Here is a 12774-nt window from a genome sequence, read left to right on the forward strand (position 1 = left end):
GACTTGTTTGAAACAGGTGACCTTAAGGGACTGTGAGGCGGGCTATGCACAGGGCTGTTTGTATTTTGTAGAGGTTGTAATGCAGACGTAAGTCTGTTCAAAACACTGATTTCTGAATTAGTGTAGCGTAATTTGATGATGACCATGTTAATTCTTATACAGAGTTTATTCCCTGGGGATCATCCCTACCWGCTCATTCACCCATATTTATCCAGATAGTGTGCACAGAAAACACCGGGAGAAATACAGTACTCTTTAACAATCACAGGAAATARCCGTATCAGAATCTGGCTTGCTTCAAGAAGAGTTGTGGCTTGCGCTTTATTAATCCAAGGGTGGTTTCTCATTTCCAGTCAAATACTTCAATGTCCAGTTGGTTGATCGGTAGATTTTTTAGTTTTGTACATGTTCATAYTTTTCTTTAAGAGCTACTTGGTGAAAACTTTAAAGTACAGAGCTGGAAACAGCACACCCTCCTACTCTATTTCAATTGGCTAATTCATGATTGTCCCCAGACGAAAATTACAATAGGCGCCAACTCAGCAGTCAGAGGTGTTAAATTCATCAACATTTAAAATCCTGCTTTCCCCCTCCCTGCGCACATCTGGACACCCCATTTACCCCCACCCGACCCTAAAACCGGTAGTCCCGCCTCCAAAACCGGAAGTACCACCTCAAAAACCGGAAGTCCCATCTCCAAAATCGAAAGTCCTGCCCACCTGTCAGTTTGACAAAAGGGTGTACCTAGCTTCTCTAATATAACAGATAAAAGCTCATTAAAGTCAATTAAAAAAGTTTCCACATATTTGAAGAGTTTTTTATAAGAGTCAAAGCTCGTTTATGGGTTTTTACTTTAATTCTTMGATATTCAAGAGTCAAATTTTCCCTGAAAACTTTCTTTCAGTTCAGTGACTCTTGAATTATTGTAGCAGAGCCTCCTCCTCTTTCATGATTTTAGTCTCACTTAAAAATTTTTAATTGTCAGGAGGATGGTTGGAGACGCTTGGAACGAATGCTCAGGGAGGCGACGGCGTGTTGTTTTGTGTTTATTCTTCATCGTACACACAGATGACAGAGGTCAAATTCGGAGGTACAATTTGCGGAGTCTTCCTCAAAAAACTAAACTAAACTCGGAGGTACCTTTCCTCAACTCTCTCGAACACAAGAACAATCAGACAATGATCTGACAACAATCCGACGACATTCCGACGACATTCCGACGACATTCCGACGACGATCCAGCGCCACACAATGGTGCACGCCGACTTAAATAACCAGGGGAACAGGTGAACGAGATTACTAATCAACAGAGGGTAAATGACCAGAATAAACATAGAAACACAGAATAAACCCATAAACATAGAATGAGAATACAGAAATAAACCCAAAAGAACTGACATCATGACAGTAATTAGGTGATTCAATCAGTACAGATAATTATTGTCATACAACTAAGCTCAATATTAGGCTCAGTGATGAAGTCATTAACTAATAGTTACTTTGCTGATGGTGACATCATATTTACCAGAGCCTGTTAAAGTGACTAATTTGTAAACTCATTGTCGTTGCAATTCCTGTAAAATTTTGTAAATTGTAATTTCTGTCAATTCAGTTTCTTCTTTGTTCAGTTAGAATATATTTGGAATAAAATCTGTAATATATATTTATGTCTTCAAAATGATCTGTGGTTGGTGTCAGCTGACATGATCTTTGCTCTATTTTATAAATGTTTCTTGCTCATCTTATGTCTGCAGCACTTTGGTTAAACTTGCGTTTTAAATGTTGTATAAATAAACTGGACTTGAAGAAAACAGGAAGCTGGCTGTAGACACAGAGTCGGTTCTGGAGAAACGGTTCTGGATGAAACCTGATACCTGGATGTCAGATGATCTGTTGCTCACACCCAGGTTCCTGTGAGGATCGGTTCGCCTCAGGCAAACAGAAATATGATCTGATGACATCAGCATATTTCACCGCACTAATCAGCTGGATAAAATAGATCATATATATTCCAAATAACCATTTCACAATGCACAAGATGATGTTTTTGGAAAACAATGTTTTATTCATGTTGGACTAAATTAGAAATCAATAATCATTGATTAGCTGATTTTCTGTTTTCATCAGTTACAGCATTGACAGATCATTTTAKAATTACCAACAGYAAAATGGTGAGTTTCCACCCACAGAAAGGCTTCCTAAACAGACCAAAATAATMTAATGCTTTACTTTTTAAACAAACAATGATTGGAAAGACTCGACTTCTTATAAAGAGAGAAGGCCTGCTGCTCTGCAGTCATCTGCCTGTTGAACCTTTTCCTGATCTGTTGATCTGGTCTKGGTGAAACAGGTGGACAAACCTCACATTCTGMCTCTAAACACTGACAGTAATTCTTATAGATGGAGACATTTCACAGAAATATCTGCAGATACATCAGAACCTAAAGGSCCTGGAGACGCCAWCAAACCTGGTCAGTCAGTGGTTGGCATGTCTCWTGRATTTATATGATTATGAAGCCTGCAGTGGCCAKRCATTAATTCATCWTTAACACCAGACCAATCATTTCTGTCTGTGTGTAAAACAGAAGTTACATCAGACGTYCATCAGCAGCAGCTTGTKTACTGAGGGAGTTTCATCATGTTAGCTGATACCTTTGTATTTGTTCATGAAATGCAGAATGTGGAAACTTTTTTGTCATGTYGTTTTATTTCTTTGAAGATGATAAATTTTAGTATAATAGAGCAAGTWAATCTCCATGGTAACCTCCAGYCACTGAAAACATGAAGCCATCAGTTTTACACACGTTGCATGTTTTTGTTTACGTCCAGAAATTTCACTCATGCAGCTGGAGAGCAAAAAGATTTTTCTTCTACTTAMCATCCATATCCACACTGCTGCAGCAGAACAGTATGGTAACTACATGACACCTGGAAATGTTGGTATTTTTAATTTAGTGCAGTTCGCCACAGCAAAGGGAAAAGTTTAATGAACTCACAACAAACCAACAGCATGTTTGGATTGATGATTATGAAGAACTGAAGCACATCAAGAACAAAAACTGTCACTACGAGAGCAGATAATAGTGGATTGATTGAATGCAGAATTAGCCCAGAATATACAATTGAAACCATTCTTGACTATAAATGTCATTTACTTAAACAAACAACTTTAAACTTAGCAATAACAGTGGAAGTCAATAACATGATGTGTAAATCTGGCAGCAGCTTCATTTGTGTTACTTATTGTTGTAACACATTTTATTGAAATTTATTCAGAACAAACATGAAAGGTCAAAATTAAGTGTTGAACATTTTGCAGTAGCTCTGTGCGTGTAAAACAGTAATTACATGAGGCTTTCATCAGCAGCAGCTTGTGTACTGAGGGAGTTTCATGTTGTTAGCCGATACCTTTGTATTTGTTCATGAAATGTAGACTGTGGAAATATACATTATTTGACCTGATGGTGTTGACACCTGATGGTCACACCACCCAGTGAGGGTATTTAAAGGCTGTGCTCCCATCCCTGAACATCCTGGTACCAGGTACTGCTACTGAGACGCACTTCACTGCTAACAACCCAAAGAACGGTAACGTTGGAGCTCTTCTTCTTTATCTCAATGCTTTATGTATTTTAAAATTCAAATAGGTTCACAGCAACAAGTGTTTCAGTTGCTAAGGCAAATAGGAGGTCACCTAATACATATGACAGGTTTTGTAATTTTATTTTTCTGAAATTCTAACTATTTGTGATGATTCTCCCTCAGATGGCCTCAGTTCATTACTTGGCTTTGCTCCTCTCTCTGAGCTGCGTACTCTGGAACGGAGCCGATGTGAGTCGGCCATYTTCTYTTCCTCTGAAGTGAAAAACAGATTATAAAGTTTTATTGAGGAAATGTTTACAGAGTGAGGAGTTTTTAGATGAGGCAGCTGAAGGTGTTCAGACTTAAAGCTGTTTGAGACACAGAATGAAGAGACTTTTGCCTCCTTGTGGAGGGACGTCCGTCCAGTCAGCTGTCGTCCCCATGATTGTGCAGATCATGTTATGACTGTAAAATTGATSTGATGTAATAAAAGTTTCTGAGACGTTTGGGTTCTGATGCTCTGTGAGCCTYACACATTAACACTGCAGCAAATACAGGTTTACATGTTTACTTTGTGTGATGATATAAATAAGAGAAGTTTAATGTTTGATATGGAGGAAAATAAATTAGTTTTATTTTTCTTTTTTATGTATGTGCATCCAGTTTAACTTGYAGGATAAATATGTTGATGATCTTCATGTAGATTAGCAGCTTTTTAGTGACATATGGTTTTACTAATCTATATACTTTCTCTCTATCCACAGGCTGCATGTGGTAAGTATTTCAACCTGACGGAAAGAAAGCTGAGAGTTTTGCTACATTTTGATTGAATGATGTTSATGAAAAACACAGAAGTCCAAATGTGATGCAAATACTTGTGAACCTGAATTGAGGCAGCTTTACCTCAATACATTGTCATTTATTTATGAAGAACAATCATTTTGCTGTTAGTCTTCTGTTCCATTTAATAAGACATATAATTTCTTCAAATTCATTTTGAAAATAAAAGTCATTATTTAAGATCCGCTGCACTTCTTTCCATTTCCCAGATTGTTCATGCCCGACTGGTTGGTCTCAGTATGGAAAGCGGTGTTTCCTCTTCCAGAATACTCAGAAGGACTGGGCTTCTGCTGAGGTACAGTCACAAAAATCAACAAAAACCAGTTGATGTTTTGTGTGTTGTAAATCTGTCACTTTATTTATCTCACTTTTTGTCATCTTTGCCCCGTCTGACCAGACGTTTGTTTCATAAATAATCAGTTTGTCATTTCATTCATGTTTTTAGGACTCAATCTAGAATTTCCATCTGGATGCTTTTATTTAATTCAGTTTAAGTATCGTCATTTCACAACAACTGTCGCTTCAAGACACCAAGAACTGTTAATTCAGTTCAAGTCACTCGAAGTTAATTTGACAGAGAAAGTTTATTATTTTAACGGCAATTTACACTCAATAGTTGCCATTTTAACTACAGTAAATAGTAAATATCGTGATACATCGAATATACTCGATACATCACCCAGACCTACCTCCAGTAAGTAAATACTAAAAATCAGACTGCAGTTTGTTATTTTATTAGTTTGACTGAATCTTGATAAACTGCCTTGTTATGCCTTGGAAATCAAAACTAGCAAAACTGTTGCATTGCTTTTATATACTTAAGCTTTTTTGTCAAAGGTAACAAATATCTCATTGATATTAAGCCCTTTAACTCTTATGTTAATTAGAGGAGTTTGAAACAGGAAGGAGGGGCTGAGGGGGGCAGACAGCTTGATGTGGGAGCCGAGAACAGATAGAAAAAAACAGAAAGTTATGCCTGGTTATGATCCAGCAGCATGAAAAGTCAGGACTATAAATTCAATACAACCATCAATCACCAAAGTGTCCAGAGAAAAGAAACGACTCATTTTCCAAATGTTGTTCAATGAAACGACTTTCAGAGCAACAAAATGTGTTGCTAGTCATCAGGTGTCACTACGAGTTTGTCTTCAGAAGAGTCAAAAATAACAAAAAAAATTCAATCTGATTTTTTTTTATTAATTTAATTATGCAGTTTGTTGCTTTAAGCTTCTTTGGTTTGTATTTTCATTTTTGTTTATTTTTCCCAGCGTACCTGCAATGATTTTGGTGCAAATCTGGCCTCCATCCATGACAATAATGAGCACGACTTCCTAAAGAAACTGGTCAAAACTGAGACAGGGTCGTTCCAGAGAACCTGGGTCGGAGGCCACGATGCTGAGAAGGTCAGTTTTTTCATTTAATTTTATGTTTTGGTAGTCAGGGAAGGTTCAGGGCAAATGTTTTGCCCTGAACCTTTTCCCAGAGGAGCTGGGAAAAGGGGCAGAGAGTCTGGGTCTCCTACCTCTGACCCGATAAGCAAAGGATCGATGGACGGATGAATGGATCTTGCAGTTAGATATTAAAAACTGTTTTTGTATCAACCACCTGGGCTGGTGGATTATAGTTATATGATGATCTTTGGGTCTTGTAAAATCATTTCTGGGCCCAAAATGTCTCCTGGGCCACATTTTGGACAACCCTGCTCTGCCCCTCAGGGATGGACGGCTTCAGTCCTCATTGTGCTGGAACTTAATAGTAAAATGTGTGAATAAAAAACACTTGGTTTCAGGAGGGTGTGTGGCTGTGGAGTGACGGGTCAAAGTTCGATTACAACAAGTGGAGCAGCGGACAACCAGACAACACTGGTTCAAATGAACACTGCTTGGCGATCAACTATGAAGGTGACTATTCTGAAAGTGTCTCTGAGAACAGAGCAAATGATGCTGTGCAGCAAATAGTTAATAATTACAGTTCATTTGATGATTTTAATAAATCTTAGGACCTGCTGGGTTTGTATCCCAAACAGATGAACCTGCTGCTGAAAAATGTTCTTTATATTATTTCTGTTCTTTAGATCCTACTTATTTATGGAATGATGCACCATGCACCTTCAAATATGTCTCCATCTGTGCCAAAAACGCCTAACTCCTCCCTCCTTTTCCTGAGAAACCCAACATGACCATGTGACCTTCTCTGATGTCACTTCCTCCAGGATGTCAGGCCTCGATGGCGTCTCTGCTGGAAGATACAAGGATAAAATCTAATTTCAAATAAATCTATAGCATGAAACATTTTTTGTCATGTCGTTTTATTTCTTTGAGAAAAGATGATAAACTTTAGATTAAAAGACCATTTATGGAGTGAATCTGTCTCTGCATTTCCATGGTAACGTCAAAGCAGTGAAAACATGAAACGAAAGTTACGGCTGTAACTACGGTTCTATGAATCCCACCAGAGGCGGCGCTTAAAGCTCTGAATGGTCACTTTTGCACATTCACTGGTTGAGTGTCTAATACCATCATGGTCACCTGTGACACTGATAAGTCTGAACAATGACAGTTCAGTCCATAAATCTTCTCGCAAATCACAATGATTAGTATGGTATCAGTCATTGTATGTCCGATGTCTCCGTCATACTCTGAGTAGGAAAAGCCGGACCCTGTAGCAGCCAAACCCAGAGCTGGAGGTAGGCACGTGCAGAGGGGGGTGCTGGGGGGCTTGAGCACCTGCCCCTTTTGCTCCTTGCCCCCAAGTGCCCTTTTGGTCAATTTTTTTTTTTTGGTATCATTTCCTAAACCCTCTTCTGACACATAAAAACATGTACTAAAATTTGCTTTTTTGTTTCTTTTTTGTATAACATAATAATGTCAATGTCACATTTATTTCTATAGCACTTTAAAACAGGTATAAAACTGCACCAAAGTCCTGCACAAGAACAACACCACAAATGACAAAACAATACATCAATTAAATGCCAAAGAGTAAAAATGAGTTTTAGGAAGTGATTTAAAATGATCCAGGCTGTGGGCAGATCTAATCTGGAAAGGTAATGTGACCAGCAGGTGGTGATCTTTTTAAAAGTAACAAGATGCACCCGAACACAGATTTAGCAGTGCACAATATTTTATTAAACAATCCTTTAAAACATTTCTTCTTTAAAACGAGGCTTCAGGCCTACTACTCAGTCTCTGGAACAAAAGGTACACAAGGAAAAAAGGGGAGACAAGTTTGATTATTCCAAAAATAAATAAAACAAACCATGCAATACAAAGAAATGAGTCAAACAAAAGAAAACATGCAGCGCAAAAGAAATGAGCAAAGCAAACAAAAGAAAACAAATGAATACTTCAACAAAACGGTAAAAGAAAATACTTCAAACAATGGAACAAGTCGTCGTCATTCCAAGTGCCCTACTATGGGGCCAGAGGAGTAATGCCCCACCCACACAGCCTGCCCAATCCGCAACAGGTTCAGTGGAGAGCAGCCCAAAGACAAGACAAGACAAGACAAGACAGCAGAGTGTCCAAAGCGCTGCACCTCCAAACACAATCAGGTGCCCCGGGGTGGAAACACAGCCTAACCCGGAAGGAAGCGGGTCAGCAGGTGAGGACCAGACGGAAGCCGCACGCCACAGCAACCCCCAGCTGCAGCCGGCACAGCCTTCAGCGCAACAGATTGCAGACGAGTCGACCAAACCCACAAGCCGACATGTAGCCGCCGACCGTAGCAACAGTGGGAGAACAAAGACGCACACACCCTGCAGCGGCCCGCCCAACTATAAAGGTATTCGCCCCGCCCACCAATCAACGGTGCCCGGTGCACGGAGTGGGGGAGGGTGGAAAACCATCCCACCACAGTAAGTTATTCCATAAAACAGGAGCAGCAACAGAAAAAGTTCGATCTCCTTTCCTCTTAAGTCGAGTCTGAGGAACTGTCAGTAATAACTGATTATTAGATCTTAAAGTTCTGGACACAGACCGGAAATTTAAAAGGTCCCGAAGATAAGGGGGGGGCTAACCCATTTAAAACTTTATAAGTTAACAAAGAATCTTAAAATCTATTCGATAAAAAGCAGGCAGCCAGTGTAAAGATGCCAGAGTTGGCCTTATACGGTCATGCTTCCTGGTTCCTGTGAGAAGCCGTGCTGCTGCGTTCTGGATCAGTTGAAGTCACTGAATCTGTGATTTATCCATCCCCCTATATAAAGAGTTGCAGTAATCCAGACGAGTTGTTAAGAAGGCATGGATGAGTCCACAATAAGCCGGTCATATTGTTACCTTTGACCTTTTGCCTGTGACGCATGACGCAGTTGCCTCTCGCGCAGTGAGATAAGGCGGCTAACTGGAGCTCAACGTAGCGAACGTTCCAGATCACAGAACAGTTTTTGGTAAATAAAAAAACGTTTTTGGTGAATAAAGTGTAGTAGACTTGCTACTTGTCAGATGACGGAAAACGTTGAAGTATCGTTTCTGCTTCAGCTCGGAGTCGCAGTTTAAGCAGAGAGGTAATGAAATACAACAGACACTGACAGGCCTCTGCGTCTGCCTTTCTCTGAAGAACTACTGAGGGGAGGAGACAGCCAGGTGAGGAGAAACTGTTCTTATCTATCGATTCAGTATTTTTATCATACAGACATTAGGCTGTTGTTGTGCTATTAGCTGATTGCTAACGACTTTGCTAACAAAGCTAGATAACTAAAAAGCGTCTCCCCTGTATCTTTAATGATATCAGTCATTCTTTAGTATTTATTATGCAATAAGGGCACATCGCCCATCCAAAACCGATCATCTAATTTCCTTTGCTGCATAATGTTCATTGCATTTATCCTGGCGTTAGGTAAATGTATCTTGAAGGAGAATAGCACTTAAATAAAAGTCCAAGGATATTAATTTAGAATTAAAAAKAATTCACCCTGAACTACCATGATAGATACAATGTATGTAATAAAAGTGTCATTAATGAAGGGGAAACAACTCAATCCAGACTGTAAGTCTTTAGGGTCAGTGTAGTGGCGATTGTTTGTCAAACCAAACATCCAACAAAAGTTCCATTAAGCCACTGGGGTCAAATTTCTTTACGCAGGCAAAAGAAGGTTCATTATCCAAACGCGTAAATTGTTCTTGATGATTTATTTTTATATCTTTGGAAAAAAAAAACAATTAGAGTTCAACTTTCCTTTGTTCTTTCTGCTACCTCTCTTGCTCTGGTAAAAATCATCGGCCCCAAACCCAAATGCCTGCTGGTCCTTTACCAGGATCTACACTTATAGAAAGTGGACCAACCCACCTCACTTCCTGTTTGCTTAGAAAATAAATGAGAACAATAATAAAACTAAAGATAAATAAAATCAACAATTATTAACCTACAAATAAGTTCTGTAAATAATACAAAAAATATAAATTTAAGAATAAACACACAAAATTCAAATGGATAAAGAATAAATAGCTCCAACACTCCGGCCCCTAATTGTGAATAATGTCACAATTACTTTAACAAGGAAAAGGAGCTATTCTCTCAAACATGCTCCTGGTTCCTCAGGGTGATGCTTCCAGTAGCATCACCCTGAGGTCACAGGTCTTTCCAGGACACTGGTCTTTGTTTGTAATTGCACAGAACGCACCAAGCCTTTGGCTTCCTGGTTTACACTCAAGACTTTGGCCATCGTCCATATCCATGATCCTCTTGGAGCTGCAATTAAGACAACATCTCCAGGAAKGAGACATCTTTTAGTTCTTGTCCATTTCTGTCTTTCCTGCATCAGAGGTAAGTACTCAGAAAGCCATCGTTTCCAGAACAGCTCTGCCATGTATTGCACCTGCTTCCACCTTTTCCTGACATAAAGATCCTTTTTGTGGAACAGTCCTGGTGGCAAAACTGGTTTGGTTTTCAGCAGCAACAAATGGTTGGGTGTGAGTGCCTCAAGATCATTTGAGTCATCTGAATCTTTGGAAACGGGTCTGTCATTTAATCCATCCATCCATCCATTTTCTTGCACCCTTGTCCCTCAGTGGGGTCGGGAGGGTTGCTGGTGCCCATCTCCAGCTAACGTTCCGGACGAGAGGCGGGGTCACCCTGGACAGGTCGCCAGTCTGTCGCAGGGCAACACAGAGACACACAACCATGCACACACACACTCACACCTAGGGGCAATTTGGAGAGGCCAATTAACCTGACAGTCATGTTTTTGGACTGTGGGAGGAAACCGGAGTACCTGGAGAAAACCCACCATGCACAGGGAGAACATGGAGACTCCATGCAGAAAGACCGGGGCTGGGAATCGAACCCAGAACCTTCGTGCTGCAAGGCAACAGCTCTACCAACTGTGCCACTGTGCAGCCCTCTGTCATTTAATATGGCTTCAAATTCACAAAAGATTGTTTGAAGTCCTTCATCATCTAAAACTTGTTCTTTAAGAACAGAAACTAAAATACTTCTTATCTTCATCTCCACTGCAAACAGGCAGCTCTTTTTTTATGGATTACAGTCACTAAAAGGTTGCATTGTGACCTTGTTTATATTTTTAATTCTGTAAAGACAAAATATGTCTGGTGGTCCTGATTTACATATCTTGCTAAATTGCAGGTTTGAATATTGCAATACTTTCCTGTAACAAAATAGACCTGCAGAAAGAAATTACTAATAAAGTATCTTACATATGCGTAGCTGTATGCTAGAGATTTATTTCCCTTAGCTTTGATTGTATACCTCATAATTTTGTAATTAATCATTGTTTATTAAACTCTGGAAGCTGAGAGGCTTTGTTAATATTCTGTYCTAGAATGCGGTTAGATGGGCCGTTTTTTTGTTGTTGACCACCTGCCCCTTCAGTGGCCTCTGCACGGCCCTGATCATTACTGATGTGTCACTCCTTAAAAACCCTCTTGGCTTCGTGTTAAAACACATTTAATCTGTGAAACTTTGTGTTTAACAGAACAGAAAGAGGAGTTTTCAGTCTGACTCACCTGGTTCTTTGACATTATGTAAAAAGATGTTTTAGTCATTTTAACACAAAGATCTGACAAACATGATGATGCGTTTCCTCTCTGCTGTTTTCTTTAAACTCCTGAGGAAGAATTAATTTAGTTATCTATTTTATGTTTAGTTTTTATGTAATAAATCATCACCACTCTCGCTCTTGATGGAGAAGAATACAGTCGCATTGATAAACTGCGTTACGTGTGCCCTCTGGTGGCAGATGTAGGCATAGCAGCTTCCGGTGACTCAAACTTCCTTCTTTTTAAGATTAAAACATTTAAACATTTACTGCAAAACGTTGCACCAAGAATTAAATGTACCACATATCAGAAATATTTCTGTGCAGTTATTAAAATAGCAGAGTCAGATCCAAAATGACTTTGTGTGTAAATCTGTGTACAGAACAAAGCAGTTTACTATTTACTGTAATTATTTTTTAAAGAGTGTAATAAGGCCAGGGATGTCAACATTTGAGTTTATTGGGAGAAGAAAATGTTGATAAAATAGATTCACTCAGTTCTGGGTTATATTTCCACTGCTGTAATATAATGTTAATTTCTGTTTATTTGTTGTGTTTTAATCGTTTAAACCCTTTGAACTGCCTTTTATCTGAATGATCTTGAACAGCTGGGCGTTTTTCTGCTGAAACCTCAAAAAAACTAAATTCTGTTTGTTTCTGCTGCTAAGCTTCATTTTTATAAAAATCGTTCTAAAAATGTAAGTAGTTTTTAACCAGGAGCTTATTTTAATAATTAAAATAATTTCATATCTTACTGGAAAGTTACTTCTAAGTTAATTTTGTCTTATTTCAAGTGTTCAGAGATATTTGAACTAGAAACTAAACGACTTACAGTGGATTATTAATCACCAAAAACAAATCRMCAAAATGTTTTATTTCATTAATTACTGAGGTGTTTAATAAAATGTAAATAAGATTTAATAAATAATTTATTTCATCCTATTCCTTTCACATTTGTATTATCTTTTTATTTTCTTCTCTGTCTCATCGGTTGAGTAGAAAATACTGAGATCTGAATCATTTTGGGATCAATCGTTTCTTCTCATAACTTAAATAAACTAAATCAATCTGGCACTAATTGAGTCCCAGGCTCAGATGATTTGAGTGAAGTTTGAAGTAAAAAAGTGAAGTGGCGTAGTCAAAGTACAACAGAATAACTGTTTAATGTCCTTAAGCAGGCAGTTTGTGCTGAACTAAAACTATTCATCCAATCAGAGCCGACCAGGTTCTGATGGGAAACGGCGGTTTGATGGCAGCTGCAGCCGTTTCCAGCTTTAGGGTTGAAAACGTTTTACAGTTGGACTCCACCAAGGCTGCCCTTTGTCACCGATTCTGTTCATTACTTTCATGGACAGAAT

General features: G+C 38.9%; 1 protein-coding gene across 2 annotated transcripts in view; it reads left to right on the forward strand.

Moving 5' to 3' along the window:
* The window catches only part of LOC103468073 (galactose-specific lectin nattectin-like), a 21688-nt gene extending 14977 nt beyond the window's left edge, over positions 1 to 6711 (forward strand). Inside the window, exons 1-7 of one of the 2 annotated variants that reach the window (XM_008414919.2) lie at positions 3484 to 3588; positions 3766 to 3831; positions 4347 to 4356; positions 4632 to 4717; positions 5691 to 5825; positions 6212 to 6323; positions 6497 to 6711. In XM_008414919.2, coding sequence (XP_008413141.1) covers positions 3766 to 3831; positions 4347 to 4356; positions 4632 to 4717; positions 5691 to 5825; positions 6212 to 6323; positions 6497 to 6567 — 480 coding nt within the window. In that variant the 5' untranslated portion in view covers positions 3484 to 3588 and the 3' untranslated portion in view covers positions 6568 to 6711. Of the gene's footprint in view, positions 1 to 3483; positions 3589 to 3765; positions 3832 to 4346; positions 4357 to 4631; positions 4718 to 5690; positions 5826 to 6211; positions 6324 to 6496 lie in introns of those variants that run through there. The other variant, XM_008414921.2, reaches the window with a different exon arrangement.
* The last annotated feature ends 6063 nt before the right edge of the window (positions 6712 to 12774 follow it).

The sequence above is a fragment of the Poecilia reticulata genome, linkage group LG7 (assembly GCF_000633615.1).
Source record: "Poecilia reticulata strain Guanapo linkage group LG7, Guppy_female_1.0+MT, whole genome shotgun sequence".
Lineage (NCBI taxonomy): Eukaryota > Metazoa > Chordata > Actinopteri > Cyprinodontiformes > Poeciliidae > Poecilia > Poecilia reticulata.